The 17,827-nt window shown below is 46.4% G+C and overlaps 1 protein-coding gene across 1 annotated transcript in view; it reads right to left on the reverse strand.

The window, feature by feature from the left end:
• Positions 1–1,264: 1,264 nt before the first annotated feature.
• Positions 1,265–17,827, reverse strand: part of LOC139368732 (voltage-dependent L-type calcium channel subunit alpha-1D-like) — a 119,241-nt gene continuing 102,678 nt past the window's right edge. The window contains exons 33-49 of the mRNA XM_071108028.1: positions 16,881–16,946; positions 16,701–16,792; positions 16,411–16,570; positions 15,921–16,048; positions 12,743–12,839; positions 12,518–12,620; positions 11,986–12,087; positions 8,631–8,767; positions 7,730–7,846; positions 6,815–7,176; positions 6,027–6,053; positions 5,748–5,888; positions 3,039–3,199; positions 2,717–2,841; positions 2,387–2,521; positions 2,126–2,311; positions 1,265–2,035 (exon numbers count right to left, since the gene is read on the reverse strand). Coding sequence (XP_070964129.1) covers positions 1,739–2,035; positions 2,126–2,311; positions 2,387–2,521; positions 2,717–2,841; positions 3,039–3,199; positions 5,748–5,888; positions 6,027–6,053; positions 6,815–7,176; positions 7,730–7,846; positions 8,631–8,767; positions 11,986–12,087; positions 12,518–12,620; positions 12,743–12,839; positions 15,921–16,048; positions 16,411–16,570; positions 16,701–16,792; positions 16,881–16,946 — 2,436 coding nt within the window. The 3' untranslated portion in view covers positions 1,265–1,738. The remainder of the gene's footprint in view (positions 2,036–2,125; positions 2,312–2,386; positions 2,522–2,716; positions 2,842–3,038; positions 3,200–5,747; positions 5,889–6,026; positions 6,054–6,814; positions 7,177–7,729; positions 7,847–8,630; positions 8,768–11,985; positions 12,088–12,517; positions 12,621–12,742; positions 12,840–15,920; positions 16,049–16,410; positions 16,571–16,700; positions 16,793–16,880; positions 16,947–17,827) is intronic.

A 17,827-nucleotide genomic window follows, 5' to 3' on the forward strand; every position in this document is an offset into this window, starting at 1 on the left:
AAACTCCTCTGTAGTTGGATCCTTAGCATGTCCCTCCATCCCTCCACTCCACTGTAGTTGGATCCTTAGCGTGTCCCCCCATCCCTCCACTCCTCTGTAGTTGGATCCTTAGCGTGTCCCTCCATCCCTCCACTCCTCTGTAGTTGGATCCTTAGCGTGTCCCCCCATCCCTCCACTCCACTGTAGTTGGATACTTAGCGTGTCCCTCCATCCCTCCACTCCTCTGTAGTTGGATCCTTAGCGTGTCCCTCCATCCCTCCACTCCTCTGTAGTTGGATCCTTAGCGTGTCCCTCTATCCCTCCACTCCTCTGTAGTTGGATACTTAGCGTGTCCCTCCATCCCTCCACTCCTCTGTAGTTGGATCCTTAGCGTGTCCCTCCATCCCTCCACTCCTCTGTAGTTGGATCCTTAGCGTGTCCCTCTATCCCTCCACTCCTCTGTAGTTGGATCCTTAGCGTGTCCCTCCATCTCTCCATTCTGTAGTTGGATTCTTAGCGTGTTCCTCCATCCCTCCACTCCACTGTAGTTGGATACTTAGCGTGTCCCTCCATCCCTCCACTCCTCTGTAGTTGGATCCTTAGCGTGTCCCTCCATCCCTCCACTCCACTGTAGTTGGATACTTAGCCTGTCCCTCCATCCCTCCACTCCTCTGTAGTTGGATCCTTAGCGTGTCCCTCCATCCCTCCACTCCTCTGTAGTTGGATCCTTAGCGTGTCCCTCTATCCCTCCACTCCTCTGTAGTTGGATCCTTAGCGTGTCCCTCCATCCCTCCAATCCTCTGTAGTTGGATCCTTAGCGTGTCCCTCCATCTCTCCATTCTGTAGTTGATTCCTTAGCGTGTCCCTCCATCCCTCCACTCCACTGTAGTTGGATCCTTAGCATGTCCCTCCATCCCTCCACTCCACTGTAGTTGGAGCCTTAGCGTGTCCCTCCATCCCTCCACTCCACTGTAGTTGGATCCTTAGCGTGTCACTCCATCCCACTGTAGTTGGATCCTTAGCGTGTCCCTCCATCCCTCCACTCCACTGTAGTTGGATCCTTAGCGTGTCACTCCATCCCACTGTAGTTGGATCCTTAGCGTGTCCCTCCATCCCTCCACTCCACTGTAGTTGGAGCCTTAGCGTGTCCCTCCACTCCTCTGTAGTTGGAGCCTTAGCGTGTCCCTCCATCCCTCCACTCCTCTGTAGTTGGAGCCTTAGCGTGTCCCTCCATCCCTCCACTCCACTGTAGTTGCATCCTTAGCGTGTCCCTCCATCCCTCCACTCCTCTGTAGTTGGAGCCTTAGCGTGTCCCTCCATCCCTCCACTCCTCTGTAGTTGGATCCTTAGCGTGTCCCTCCATCCCTCCACTCCTCTGTAGTTGGATCCTTAGCGTATCCCTCCACTCCTCTATAGTTGGAGCCTTAGCATGTCCCTCCATCCCTACAGTTCTCTCCAGCTGGCAGTGTTTCCATCTACCTATTCATTCCACAGAAAGAAAGGCACTCCAAAAGGCACATCTCTCCCTATATAGTGCACTTCATATGGTATAGCCATGTCAAATGCAGCCTATGTGACTGAATGCTATAGGGTGCCATGTCAGCCTATGTGACTGAATGCTATAGGGTGCCATGTCAGCCTATGTAACTGAATGCTATAGGGTGCCATGTCAGCCTATGTGACTGAATGCTATAGGGTGCCATGTCAGCCTATGTGACTGAATGCTATAGCGTGCCATGTCAGCCTATGTGACTGACTGCTATAGGGTGCTGATGCATATCATCTCATCAGTCAGATCTTCTTCACATTTCACAGTCGTGTCCGGCTCCTCATCACTGTAGTCATGGAGATTACGGTCCCTGAGGCTCGTGGCCGTCACTTTGTCCGTGGCCCCGGTTGCCCCCGCTCCATTACCCATACTGCCATTCAGCAGGTTGCTGGCGGCACTCTCCATCTCATCGATGGTCATCTCGCAGGCGTCCGCGATCTCATGCTTTGTCGCCGCCACAAATTTGGGGTCCTTGGCGTATTTCCCCAGTCCTTCTGAAATCAACACCTGAAACAGGAAAAAGGGGGAAATCATTAAATCATTCATAGTGTGTGTGCGTGCGTTGTGTGTGTGTGTGTGTGTGTCAGGGCTACTCACGGCCTCTACTAGGCTGTTGGCACTGCCTATCTTCTGGTGGTACTGCCTGCGGTACTCTGGGGGGATCTGGAGCTGAGAGGGGGAGTAGGTGAGGCTCAAAGGGGCTTCCGGGGCGTCAGTGTACCAGGAGCTTCTTCTCACAGAGCCGGGGGTGCTGCTCACACTGCCGGGACCACGCCAGTCCACCTGGATACACACAAACGCACACACACAAAATGTATCAACACATTTACATTCAGAAATGCACACACACACACGTACCTGGATGAGGGGGGTGTAGTATGGGGAGTGGTCCCTGCTAATGGGGGAGGTGGGGGGTGTGGCCCAGGAACGTAGAGAGCGTGATGGAGAGAGACGCTGGACTCTGCTGGAGTCCAGGCCAGCCACTGCCATCACCTAGGGAACAGGAGAAGAGGAGGGGTCATGGAGGTCAAACCACATAGACATACCTTTAATTCATTGCCTAAATTAAGACTCACACATGTTTGTGTGTATGTGCAGTGAGTTGTGTCAATATTTTGTAAGCTAATTGTGTGAGAGTAAGTCTTTCAGTGCATATGGTAGCCATCAGTTTGGTTCAGTGGTACCCACCTGTTGCTGCATCAGATGCAGGGGTAGAGCTGTTCGATGGGGAATGGAAGTGGTCAAGGGGATGTCATCATCCTGACTGCTATGTCTCCGCAGACACTCAAAGTTGAAGGAGGGTCTGTGGGGTGCTGGAGGTTTAAACACAGGAGAGACAGTTGAAGGAGGGTCTGTGGGGTGCTGGAGGTTTAAACACAGGAGAGACACCTATCATTTACATTTATGGATCTCATTACAATGTAAAGCCCTTTGAGTGTTCCATCATCATCTTTATCAGCCAATCAGTGACACCCCTGATTGAATCACTATGGTAACCAAGGGACCTCACCCTGGGGTGTGGAGGGGAACAACCGTCGCTTTGGCGACCGCCCACCATCTTGGTAAATGGGTTGTTGGTCGTCGTCATAGAGACTATCCGGTTGATGGTAACCCCTCGATGCATTTGTGTCCAAGTCAGTTTGAAGGTCTTGAAACTCCCTATGGGGCATCCTGAGCAACAACCAGACAACAACATCAGTAAACAACCACCTTGTCAACAGCAGCAAAATCTGGACAGGTACTGATAGAGTAGAGTACAGTAGAGTAGAAGAGAAGAGAGGAGAGCACAGATAGAGGAGAGGAGAGGAGAATATAAGAGAATAAAGGAGAGTTACAGTAGAAAAGAGGAGAGTACAGGAGAGGAGAATAGAGGAGAGCACAGTAGAGGAGAACAGAGGAGAATAGAGGAGAGCACGGTAGAGGAGAACAGAGGAGAGCACAGTAGAGGAGAACAGAGGAGAATAGAGGAGAGCACAGTAGAGGAGAATAGGGGAGAATATAGGATAGTACAGTAGAGGAGAGTACAAGAGAGGAGAATAGAGGAAAGGAAAGGTGAATAGAGGAGAGGAGAATAGAGGAGAGTACAGTAGAATAGAGGAGAGAACAGGAAAGGAGAATAGAAGAGAGAAGAGAACAGTAGATGAGAGTACAGTAGAGGAGAGGAGAGAACAGAAGAGGAGAATAGAGGAGAGTAGAGTAGAGGACAGTAGAGGAGAGTAGAGTAGAGTACAGTAGAGGATAGTAGAGGAGAGGAGAAGAGAGTAGAGGACAGTGCAGGAGAGTAGAGGAGAGTAGAGGACAGTGCAGTAGAGGAGAGGAGAGGAGAGGAGAGGAGAGGAGAGGAGAGGAGAGGAGAGGACAGTGCAGTAGAGGAGAGGAGAGGAGAGGAGAGGAGAGTAGAGTAGAGGACAGTGCAGTAGAGGAGAGTAGAGGAGAGCAGATTAAAGGAGCGCAGAGTAGAGGAGAGGACAGTAGAGTAGAGGACAGTAGAGGACAGTAGAGGATAGGAGAAGAGAGTAGAGGACAGTATAGTAGAGGACAGTAGAGTAGAGGAGAGTACAGCAGAGGAGAGAAGAGGAGAGGAGAAGAGAGTAGAGTAGAGTAGAGTAGAGTAGAGGAGAATAGAGTAGAGGAGAATACAATAGAGTAGAGGAGAGCAGAGGAGAGGACCGTAGAGGAGAGGAGAGTAGATTAGAGTAGAGAAGAGGACAGTAGAATAGACTAGAGGACAGTAGAGTAGAGGACAGTAGAGTAGAGGACAGTAGAGTAGAGGACAGTAGAGGAGAGTACAGTAGAGGAGAGTAGAGAAGAGGAGAGGAGAAGAGAGTAGAGTAGAGGAGAGTAGAGTAGAGGAGAATACAGTAGAGTAGAGGAGAGCAGAGGAGAGGACCGGAGAGGAGAGTAGATTAGAGTAGAGAAGAGGAACGTAGAGTAGAGGAGAGGACAGTAGAGTAGAGTAGAGGACAGTAGAGTAGAGGACAGTAGAGTAGAGGAGAGTACAGTAGAGGAGAAGAGAGCAGAGGAGAGTGCAGTAGAGGAGAGGACAGTAGAGTAGAGGAGAGCAGAGCAGAGTAGAAGAGAGCAGAGTAGAGGACAGTAGAGTAGAGGACAGTAGAGCAGAGTAGAGGATAGTGCAGTAGAGGAGAGGACAGTAGAGTAGAGGACAGTAGAGTAGAGGACAGTAGAGTAGCGCAGAGTAGAGTGCAGTAGAGTAGAGGACAGTAGAGTAAAGGACAGTAGAGTAGAGCAGAGGAGAGTGCAGTAGAGGAGAGGACAGTAGAGTAGAGGAGAGCAGAGCAGAGTAGAAGAGAGCAGAGTAGAGGACAGTAGAGTAAAGGACAGTAGAGTAGAGGAGAGCAGAGCAGAGTAGAAGAGAGCAGAGTAGAGGACAGTAGAGTAGAGGACAGTAGAGTAGAGCAGAGGAGAGTGCAGTAGAGGAGAGGACAGTAGAGTAGAGGACAGTAGAGTAGCGCAGAGGAGAGTGCAGTAGAGGAGAGGACAGTAGAGTAGAGGACAGTAGAGTAGAGGACAGTAGAGTAGCGCAGAGTAGAGTGCAGTAGAGGAGAGGACAGTAGAGTAGAGGAGAGCAGAGTAGAGGAGAGCAAAGTAGAGCACAGTGCAGTAGAGGAGAGTAGAGTAGAGGACAGTAGAGTAGAGGACAGTAGAGAAGAGTAGAGGACAGTGCAGTAGAGGGGAGGAGAGTAGAGTAGAGGACAGTAGAGTAGAGGAGAGGACAGTGTAGTAGAGTAGAGTAGAGGACAGTAGAGGACAGTAGAGTAGAGGACAGTGGAGGACAGTAGAGGACAGTAGAGTAGAGGACAGTAGAGGACAGTGGAAGACAGTGTAGTAGAGTAGAGTAGAGTAGAGGACAGTAGAGGACAGTAGAGTAGAGGACAGTGGAGGACAGTAGAGGACAGTAGAGTAGAGGACAGTAGAGGACAGTGGAAGACAGTGGAGGACAGTAGAGGACAGTGGAGTAGAGGACAGTAGAGGATAGTAGAGTAGAGGACAGTAGAGGACAGTGGAGGACAGTAGAGGACAGTAGAGGATAGTAGAGTAGAGGACAGTAGAGGACAGTGGAGGACAGTGGAGGACAGTGGAGTACAGTAGAGGACAGTAGAGGACAGTACAGTAGGGGACAGTAGAGGACAATAGAGGACAGTACAGTAGAGGACAGTAGAGGACAGAGAGCAGAGGAGAAGTGGTTTCCAGGTGATACCTGTCCTTGTGCAACATGAGGTCGTCCTCCTGGTACTCCTCTCCACTGAAGTATTCCCCTGAGCCCTTGTCATCATCACTGTCCGCTCCCCCTGGCTTCTCTCTACGGATGGTTGGGTACAGAACACCCCCTGATTCTGACCTGGGGTCAAAGGGTCAAAGTTCAACCAGACGCCTTTTTAAGGGGTGATTGAGGTATAGTATCTCAGTAAAGCAGATCATATAAACCAATGCGAGATCGGGGTCATTAAAGGGTGAAACAGTAGTTTCACACACATACCTAATGTAGGTCTCATAGTAGAGCCTCCTGTCCAAGCAAGCACGTTGTGGTGAAGGAAATGTGGATTTGGGACAGGCAGGGCATGCAATGACAAAGACAATGTGAGACAAACATAAATAATAATCCTGGTCATAAAATGAATGGGTCTGGAGTGTGTGTGTCACTGACAGATACACACAATTCCAGGATTTCAACATAAAGAGCTCTTAGTGGTGCAAGAATGAACGGTGCTGAAAAGATCCATTCTATGAAAGGCCAGGATATGTGAAAGACATAGCTGTGGTAAGGATGTGATGGGGACAACAACTTCAAAACCCAAACGCCCTATTCAGATCCACATCTGTTGTCATGGGGTTGATCTCATTGAGCTCCACAGCTCCTAGACCTTACGCAAGCAAAAAACCACTGTTCTCATCACACATGAATTCAAACCTACAATAATCCCCTAGTTCATTACCACAATGTAAAAAAAAGATGTTGATTCAACGTACAATTGTAAGGCAACCAGCTGCAATAGGATTGGTAACTTACTCCAAAAATATTGGTTGAGAAAACACTATTTTTGTGTGAAAATGTTGAGTGAACTCACTATCTTCTTGCACCTTGTTGCCTTACAATTGTACATTGATTCAACATCTTTTTTTTGACAGTGCATACATTCATTGACTACTGCATTAAAAATGAAGAGAACCATAATATTATGTAACCTTTAACCAGGAAGTCCCTTTGAGTTTAAGAGAGCTCATTTACTAGGGAGACCTAGCCAAGAAAGCAGCATCCTAAGTTACCTTGCAGACTGGACCGTGGTGAGGGTGTCGAAGTCAACACTCTTGCGGTGCGAGCTGGAGGAGGGTGCCCCATTAGCGGACGAGTGCTCGCGGCGGAGACAGCACCGCTGCCCCTCTTTGGGCAGGGAGGGCAGGGTGGGGATGTTGGCGTTGTTGAGGTTGGCGTTGGAGGACATGGGGGATTTGGGGTAGTAGTGGTTGTAGGGGTGGGGGTCACCAGCCCCTTCCTCAGAGCCAACCTGAGAGGGCTCCACGAATGCGTGGCAGGAAGGAGGCGGGACCTGGAGGGGCCGCTGGGTGACAGAACCCCGGTGGTCCCCGTTAACGTGATTGGTGTGGTTGGCGAACAGCACGCCGTTCCTCTGTAGAGACAACACTCGGGTCAGTACAGGCGACCATAAAAACACAGTGACCAAACTTAACCACTGGCTTTGGGTCTGTCCTGGTGGTAAGGAACGGCCATTGAGGTTTTAATTACGATCTTCACTAAATGATGTTCAACAGGTAATGAGGGTATTAAATGAACAGTGCATTTAGTGAAGGTTTGTGTGAAACATTTTATGTAAGTGGAGTAACTTTAAAACCACTGGGTTGAATAAGTATCATCTACTGTGTGTTCTGGGTTATCAGGCAATATGAGTGTTATCATCTTTAAACTAGTCTCAACGACAATGGAAATGACATTATTGTCAACATCTCAGAGTGATGTTGTGACTGAGTCAATAGGCAAGCTCTTCCACTGGCCAAAGAGTGGGCCAACAAAGTAACTGTTTTCATTGCGGCACTTGATTTAGCTCAGCTAGCAACCACGTGAACTGAGTTTGGGACCATTCCATTGGCTGTAAAAGACAAATTCTAAGTGTCGGGTGAGTTAAATCAAGCGCATCTATTGAATTAACTGGGACAGTGATTTACCCTAGACACCTCGTCATCTTCTTCTGCATTCATGTCTACAAGGCCCTCGTCTTGCAGGTCACATGATATGACTCGGCGAATTTCGGGCCCAATATCATGCAGTGTGCGGAGGCCAGCCTGCAACGACGACAAGAGAGCAGCTGAGAGCTGGCAGGAACACATGAACTGAAGCATAAGGTCAGACACATACAGTACACACAGACAAATCAGACTGAGGAGGTGCTTTGTTAATCAGGGTGAGTGTGCACAGCACTGCTAATCCAGAGTTGATACAAGACTAAATCATTTCTGAGGAACAACATTCTCTTTATCTCTGATTGTTTCCAGAAGCAGGTAAGAAAGGATATAGTCTGCAGATGTAAGCGTGGCTAGAGGTGACATAGCACAGTGCAGGCCAGGGAAGCAACATTGTGTTCAGGTGTAGTGGCCTGCTGCTTTGCAGATGTCCAGAGGTGATTGGACAAAGCAGCACTAGTGTGATTCAACCAATCGCTAACTAGCAGTTACATATTGTTTACCCATATTAATGTATTATTATCTTACTAAATTAGCCACATATTTTGGTTAGTAAGTCCTATCAGTTAGTTTCAAAGATTATTATATTTTAAATTGTACAGGTATCTGCAGTTCAAATACATTGACTTGTTGTGTAGAGTGTACACAGATTGGCCATAATAGTTTGAGTTTGGTAACTATTTTTTTTTTAAATTGTGCGTCGCCCCATGGACCTCCCGGTCGCGGCCGGCTGCGACAGAGCCTGGGCTCGAACCCAGAATCTCTGGTGGCACAGCTGCCTTAGACCACTGCACCACCGGGAGGCCCAGTTTGGTAACTATTGACAACTCTAGAGGAGGTGGAATGGTACAGTCCAATACAGAACAGTACAGCAGTTGAGACTCACCTGGAGGGCGATGGTGGAGTTCAGGCTGGAGAATGAGTGTCTTCCCACCAGGCCTTGCTCTTTGCGTTTCTTGAATTTCCTGAAGTAGTCCTGTATCAGGAAGGTAGCATAGAACTTCCCCACGGTTACCTCGTCATCTGAGTGAACAGACCACACAAACGCCTCCACTGTCAGCACCTCACCACGCCGCACAGCATCCTGGGAAATAACACTAGGCCCGAAGACACAATGGTCCTCTACCTCTCCTATAGGAACTCTTCAGAGCACTCCAACAATTGGCTGAATATCATATACATGTGTGCTGTCTTTATCATGAGTCTATTTTGAATAACTGATATTCCGCAGAAACCCCCCAAAAAATGTCATATACAGTATACAGGACTAGTCAGAAGTTTGTACACACCTACTCATTCAAGGGTCTTTCTTAATTTTTTACTATTTTCTACATTGTAAAATAATAGAGAAGACATCAAAACTATGAAATAACACATATGGAATCATGTAGTAACCAAAAAAGTGTTAAAAAAATCTAAATATATTTTACATTTGAGATTCTTCAAAGTAGCCACCCTTTGCCTTCATGACAGCTTTGCACACTCTTGGCATTCTCTCAACCAGCTTCATGAGGTAGTCACCTGGATTTGAGCCAATCAGTTGTGTTGTGACAAGGTAGGAGTGGTATACAGAAGATAGCCCTATTTGGTAAAAGACCAAGTCCATATTATGGCAAGACCAGCTCAAATAAGCAAAGAGAAACGACAGTCCATCATTATTTTAAGACATGAATGCCAGTCAAAAACTTTGAAAGTTTCTTCATGGTCGAACTGCTGGAAAGAAACCACTACCAAAGGACACCAATAAGAAGAAGAGACTTGCTTGAGCTAAGAAACATGAGCAATGGACATTAGACCGGTAGAAATCTGTCGTTTGGTCTGATGAGTCCAAGTTTGAGATTTTTGGTTCCAACCGCCGTGTCTTTGTGAAATGCAGAGTAGGTGAACGGATGATTTCTGCATGTGTGGTTCCCAACGTGAAACATGGAGGGGGGGGGGGGGGGGGTGATGGTGTAGGGGTGCTTTGCTGGTGACACTGTCTGTTCAAGGCAGTAACCAGCATGGCTACCACAGCATTCTGCAGCGATACGCCATCCCATCTGGTTTGCTCTTAGTGGGACTATCATTTGTTTTTCAACAGGACAATGACGCAACACACCTCCAGGTTGTGTAAGAGCTATTTGACCAAGTAGGAGTATGATGGAGTGCTGCATCAGATGACCTGGCCTCCACAACCACCGGACCTCAACACAATTGAGATGGTTTGGGATGAGTTGGACCGCAGAGTGAAGAAAAAGCAGCCAACAAGTGCTCAGCATATGTGGGAACTCCTTCAAGACTGTTGGAAAAGCATTTCAGGTGAAGCTGTTTGAGAGAATGCCAAGAGTGTGCAAAGCTGTCAGCAAGGCAAAGGGTGGCTACTTTGAAGAATCTCAAATATACAAATATTTTTGGTTACTACATGATGTGTTATTTCATAGTTGTGACGTCTTCACTATTATGCTACAATGTAGAAAATAGTAAAACAATTTAAGAAAAACCCTTGAATGAGTAGGTGTGTCCAAACGTTTGACTGGTACTGTATACACTATATGTATGTATGTATGTATGTATGTATGTATGTATGTATGTATGTATGTATGTATGGATGGATGTAAGCTGACCAGCCACTGCGGCTCCTCATGATGAGTTCAGATTTTTGTGGACCCCACCCGATCAAAGTTGCCCATCCTTGCACTAGAGTATCTGGTATTATCAAAATATGAACAGTTCTGAAACATAGAACTGTAAACAGCCAAACAGACACTAACCTCAACTCAATACTGTCATCATACCACAAAATCATGATATGATGCGGCGCAACGCTTGTTTTCTTTCAAACCAACACAACCACATCTTACTAAACATACGAGTCTATCAAACAGCTACACATCCACCTACAGTATCTAAGGCTTAGCTACAGTACAGGGATACTGCCACAGTTAGAAGCACCTAGCAAGAAGACTACAGCAGAAAGAGAAGAATATCTAAACTGTCAAGAGACGTGCAGGCCAGGGAAGCAGTGCAGAACAGGGAAGCAGAGATCTGTGTCACTCAGCTAGTTAGTAAGCAGACTGGGGACAACTAGGGCACAGGAGAGAGGCAACTCTAGTTCCATGCCACCGGCCAAAAACAGAACTGCTGCAGGAAATTCCGGACGGCAGAGAGAGGGAGAGAGCAGAAGAGACTATGGAAGAGGGGAAAGAGGAGGGAAAGCTGTGGAGGAGAGAAGCTTGGCCAGAAAGAGAGAGAGCGAGAGAGATCAAGAGGAGTTAGTCAACTATAGCAGAGCATGCAATGCTAGAACAAGCCAAGCATCGGAGTTAAATCAGAAAATATTGTGCAGCAAAGGATAACAATGAAAATAAAATACCACAAATAATGGTTTCAGCAAACTATGGCACAGTGAAGAACACCACAGGTTGGTCATCATCAGCATAGTACAACACAGCACAGCACCACAGACTGTATAGGTCAGCATGGCTCAGGTCAACCAAACAGTATACAAAACAACAGTTCAGCATGACATTTGACAGAAACACATGGGTGCTGCGATATCCCCTTCCTATAGAGTACACTGCTTGGTGCACAATGAAGTGAATAGGGAGCCATATAAGATTGAGCCTGGCCTGAGTATCACTAGGATGCCCCAGAGTCGGGCTGTAATGAGCATGTGACCACACTGTGGAGGGAAATAGAGAGTGAGATAAGGTGAGTTTCGCCGAACTTAAGTGACAGTCTGTACTTTCTGTCTCATCCGCTATCTGATCCTGCTCTAACTGAAATAACAACTGGGACTTTTACAGCTATTCACACACAAAACAGGAAGTGAAGACTCAACTGTCTGTCAATAACTTGTCGAAGCAATCTGTTTCACAAGGTTAGTAAGGCCATGGATCACTAATGTCAATGGATTTGTTTATTTTCAAGGGGTGACTGCTGAGTATATGCTTTGAGTTCCATGTATATATCCTGTGTACACCTGCTGAGGGAAAACTTTGTTGAAGGTTAGCCTGGAGTGTAGGATTGCCAATGTGATTACACACACAGTACATAAGTAATAACACTGCTTAGCTATGTAGTTTTGCACAGCGCATTTGTATGTTTAAAGTGTACATAACAATTGAGCATGTGCGGGTATAGAGGGCAGTCTGACATGAGGAAGTCTCTCTTTAGCCGCGCTAGCCATGACATAGAATCTACTGTACAGTTACTGTTGACAGACACCACAGACACATGGAGGCGGGAGCCATTCTACTGACCGCCTGCAGGGGGCACCACTTGGTCCAGCAGCTTCATGCTGGTCCTCTTCCAGATCTTCTTGATGACCGCTCGCAACTCCTCATTGGCCTGTTCCAAGTTGCCTAGGAAACCAACACTTGGTAAATGATTTGGACCAATCAAGACAGCTATCGAGCAGGCCACTGTATAAGAGTATTTTGAGTACATTCATTGGGTGTTTCCATTACAGCACCAGTATGTCGACAGTGATTATGGTAATATGGGCTCTAATGTTATTCTTTGGGAACTGTGTTTCCACATAGCTAAGTCTGACACTGAGGACTTGTGAAGCTTGGCTTTAAGTCAGAGCAGGTCTACTGAGGACATGGGCCAGTGAGAAACTGGAGCCGGGCCGTGGCGGTGGAAACACAAAAATCTGAGCGGTTTGGGTAAAACACTGGGGTAAGTCCTTAGTGGAAATACGCCATCAGAAATACTGTGGGATGATTCTGTCCGATGGACTTCATAGTATGTCCTCATTCAGACATCACTGTGTTTTCTCCCAGTGCTCACCTTCAGTTTTGATCTTCAGAGCGGTCCTCACCAAGGCAAACAGAGTGGCATTGAACATGACCGTGCCATCACTGTTCAGGGGCATGTTCATTGCAACCAGTCTCTAAAAGGAGTTACGGTCATGCAACATATGAGTTAACCAGGGCAAGATTGAGCTCACAATATGAACACGTTATGTAATATGTGTGTGATGTGTGTTCATGCTGTTTGCGTGTTCAGACACACCTTGCAGGCCACTCTGTGTGGACACAGCTTGCCGAAGCCTAGAGGGGGCTGGATACGTCTCAGCAAGGTCACCACATCCAGATGCTTTATCCTGCCCCTGAAAGAGACACAGTCACACAGACACTGAAACCAACACACTACTGAAAGAGACACCGTCACACAGACACTGAAACCAACACACTACTGAAAGAGACACAGTCACACAGACACTGAAACCAACACACTACTGAAAGAGACACCGTCACACAGACACTGAAACCAACACACTACTGAAAGAGACACCGTCACACAGACACTGAAACCAACACACTACTGAAAGAGACACCGTCACACAGACACTGAAACCAACACACTACTGAAAGCAACACAGTCACACAAACACTGAAACCAACACACTACTGAAAGCAACACAGTCACACAGACACTGAAACCAACACACTACTGAAAGAGACACAGTCACATAGACACTGAAAGCAACACACTACTGAAAGAGACACAGTCACACAGACACTGAAACCAACACACTACTGAAAGCAACACAGTCACACAGACACTGAAAGCAACACACTACTGAAAGCAACACACTACTGAAAGAGACACAGTCACACAGACACTGAAAGCAACACAGTCACACAGACACTTAAAGCAACACAGTCACACAGACACTGAAAGCAACACAGTCACACAGACACTGAAAGCAACACACTACTGAAAGAGACACAGTCACACAGACACTGAAACCAACACACTACTAAAAGAGACACAGTCACACAGACACTGAAACCAACACACTACTGAAAGCAACACAGTCACACAGACACTGAAACAAACACACTACTGAAAGAGACACAGTCACACAGACACTGAAACCAACACACTACTGAAAGAGACACAGTCACACAGACACTGAAACCAACACACTACTGAAAGCAACACAGTCACACAAACACTGAAACCAACACACTACTGAAAGCAACACAGTCACACAGACACTGAAACCAACACACTACTGAAAGAGACACAGTCACATAGACACTGAAAGCAACACACTACTGAAAGAGACACAGTCACACAGACACTGAAACCAACACACTACTGAAAGCAACACAGTCACACAGACACTGAAAGCAACACACTACTGAAAGCAACACACTACTGAAAGAGACACAGTCACACAGACACTGAAAGCAACACAGTCACACAGACACTGAAAGCAACACAGTCACACAGACACTGAAAGCAACACACTACTGAAAGAGACACAGTCACACAGACACTGAAACCAACACACTACTGAAAGAGACACAGTCACACAGACACTGAAACCAACACACTACTGAAAGCAACACAGTCACACAGACACTGAAACCAACACACTACTGAAAGAGACACAGTCACACAGACACTGAAACCAACACACTACTGAAAGAGACACAGTCACACAGGCACTGAAACCAACACACTACTGAAAGAGACACAGTCACACAGACACTGAAACCAACACACTACTGAAAGAGACAGTCACACAGACACTGAAACCAACACACTACTGAAAGAGACACAGTCACACAGACACTGAAACCAAAACACTACTGAAAGAGACACAGTCACACAGACACTGAAACCAACACACTACTGAAAGAGACACAGTCACACAGACACTGAAACCAACACACTACTGAAAGAGACACAGTCACACAGACACTGAAACCAACACACTACTGAAAGAGACACCGTCACACAGACACTGAAACCAACACACTACTGAAAGAGACACCGTCACACAGACACTGAAACCAACACACTACTGAAAGAGACACCGTCACACAGACACTGAAACCAACACACTACTGAAAGAGACACCGTCACACAGACACTGAAACCAACACACTACTGAAAGCAACACAGTCACACAAACACTGAAACCAACACACTACTGAAAGCAACACAGTCACACAGACACTGAAACCAACACACTACTGAAAGAGACACAGTCACATAGACACTGAAAGCAACACACTACTGAAAGAGACACAGTCACACAGACACTGAAACCAACACACTACTGAAAGCAACACAGTCACACAGACACTGAAAGCAACACACTACTGAAAGCAACACACTACTGAAAGAGACACAGTCACACAGACACTGAAAGCAACACAGTCACACAGACACTTAAAGCAACACAGTCACACAGACACTGAAAGCAACACAGTCACACAGACACTGAAAGCAACACACTACTGAAAGAGACACAGTCACACAGACACTGAAACCAACACACTACTGAAAGAGACACAGTCACACAGACACTGAAACCAACACACTACTGAAAGCAACACAGTCACACAGACACTGAAACCAACACACTACTGAAAGAGACAGTCACACAGACACTGAAACCAACACACTACTGAAAGAGACACAGTCACACAGACACTGAAACCAAAACACTACTGAAAGAGACACAGTCACACAGACACTGAAACCAACACACTACTGAAAGAGACACAGTCACACAGACACTGAAACCAAAACACTACTGAAAGAGACACAGTCACACAGACACTGAAACCAACACACTACTGAAAGAGACACAGTCACACAGACACTGAAACCAACACACTACTGAAAGAGACACAGTCACACAGACACTGAAACCAACACACTACTGAAAGAGACACCGTCACACAGACACTGAAACCAACACACTACTGAAAGAGACACAGTCACACAGACACTGAAACCAACACACTACTGAAAGAGACACAGTCACACAGACACTGAAACCAACACACTACTGAAAGAGACACAGTCACACAGACACTGAAACCAACACACTACTGAAAGAGACACAGTCACACAGACACTGAAACCAACACACTACTGAAAGAGACACAGTCACACAGACACTGAAACCAACACACTACTGAAAGAGACACAGTCACACAGACACTGAAACCAACACACTACTGAAAGAGACACAGTCACACAGACACTGAAACCAACACACTACTGAAAGAGACACAGTCACACTGACACTGAAACCAACACACTACTGAAAGCAACACCCAATACAGAAACAACACACAGTGAGAACCAATGTAAATGAATGACTGCAGGGGTGTGTGTGTGTGTATGTGTACTCTATGTCCAGATGGTAATGCAGACTCACTTGGCCTCAGGGTCGTACTCAGACCAGATCCTTTTAAACTCATCCAGGTGGTGAGGGCCCAGAATGGACCAATCACGCGTCAGATAGTCAAAGTTATCCATGATGACAGCAACAAACAAGTTGATGATCTAAAACAGAGGTATACAGTGTGTCAGTAAGGGATTACCTTTCTGTTTTCTCAATAACATTCCATTCAGCATTGAAAAACGTTTAAGTTTGTTCCACCTGAGCAAGTCTGACCATACGTCAGAGACTACTTTGATGCATCCTTTTTGTCTTCTTCTAATGCCTCTTAAGAGGAAAGTAATCCAAAAGTAACTCATCAGATTACATTACTGAGTTTGGGAAATCCAAAAATGTATGTTACTGAGTACAATTTTGAAAAGGTAACTAGTTACTGTAATGGATTACACTTAGAAAGTGACCTACCCAACCCTGTGTGTATGAGGGTGTGTGTACATGCTGCGGTTATGTGTGTGTGTGTGTATACCAGGAAGGCGCAGAGCATGTAGAAGCTGATGAAGTAGATAATGGCGAATCCGCTGCCACAGGTTTTCTCCTCTCCAGGGTTGTAGTCTGACTCCGAGTCACACAGCTTCCCTGGCAGACATGCCAGCATGATCTCCTGCCACGCCTCACCTGTAGCACACCTGAGAAGCATCAACAACAGTAATATTAGGACTACAATGACCACAACCTTTCACCATCCATAATAATAAATCAACTAGTCACACACACACACACACACACACGCACACACACAAACACGCACAAACATACCTGAAGAGCATCAGGACAGCTTGAGGAAAGGTCTGGAAGTTGTTGTTTCGGTTAATCTGTGTGTGGTCTACCAAGGCAATCTTTCCAAACACCTGAAACACAGCACAGTGTGTTATTGAAGAAATAAATGCTAATCATATTGTAACTTCAACATTTCCAAAATAAATGTCTGTCAGTTACCTGCATTCCAATAACAGCATAGATGAAGAATAACATGGCTATCAGAAGGGCAACATAGGGAAGAGCCTAGGAAGGTCAGAGAGAAAAAGATCGTTTTAGTAGATTGACTCAGCAAGGGAAGCACCTTCACCTGTATGTTACACTCTGACCTGTATGGCTCCACTGTTACCCCAGTAGGGTTGCAGAGGGAGGGTATTACTGGAAACGTTCAAAGTTTACCAGTAAACTGACAGAATTCTGGTAACATTCAAGTTTATTTTGGAACTGATGGAATAAAACGTTGAGGGAGTTTCTCCCTTCTACACTGCTCTGTGGTATTGTGCTACACATACAGTTTGTTAAGAAGGGGCTCTAATGTCATGTATTGTCATATTATGTCTTGTTCCTGTTCTTTCTCTTCACTCCGTCTCCCTCTGCTGGTCGTATTAGGTTACCTTCTCTTCCTCTCCTTCCCCCAGCTGCTCCTCATCTTCTCTAACTACCTCGTTCACCCTTTTCCCACCTGTTCCCTTTTTTCCCTCTGATTAGGTCTCTATTTCTCTCTCTGTTCCTGCTTCTGTCTTTGTCAGATTCTCGTTTGAGTTTCTCATGCCAGAACCAAACTATCGTCTCGTTTGCTTCAACCTTGTCCTGTCCTGTCGGAATCTGCCTGTTCATCTGAGGCTACGTGTGATCAGGTACCTCTGTCCTCTACAACCCAGCTATTCTCCTCTGCTGCTAGAAGGGGACTCTAACCCAGCTATTCTCCTCTGCTGCTAGAAGGGGAACTCTTCTGTGATATTCAGAAGGACTTTATGTTTCATTTGTCGCCCTCTCTGCGGGTTGTTTATTTTGCCATCATATGCATTTGAAGAGGATCTATGTCTTACCTGTGTTTTGACATTAAAGGACTCTGTTTTTGTTAAACCGCTTTTGGGTCCTCACTCACGTGCATAACAGAAGAATCT

This window comes from Oncorhynchus clarkii, chromosome 16 (genome assembly GCF_045791955.1).
Source record: "Oncorhynchus clarkii lewisi isolate Uvic-CL-2024 chromosome 16, UVic_Ocla_1.0, whole genome shotgun sequence".
NCBI lineage: Eukaryota > Metazoa > Chordata > Actinopteri > Salmoniformes > Salmonidae > Oncorhynchus > Oncorhynchus clarkii.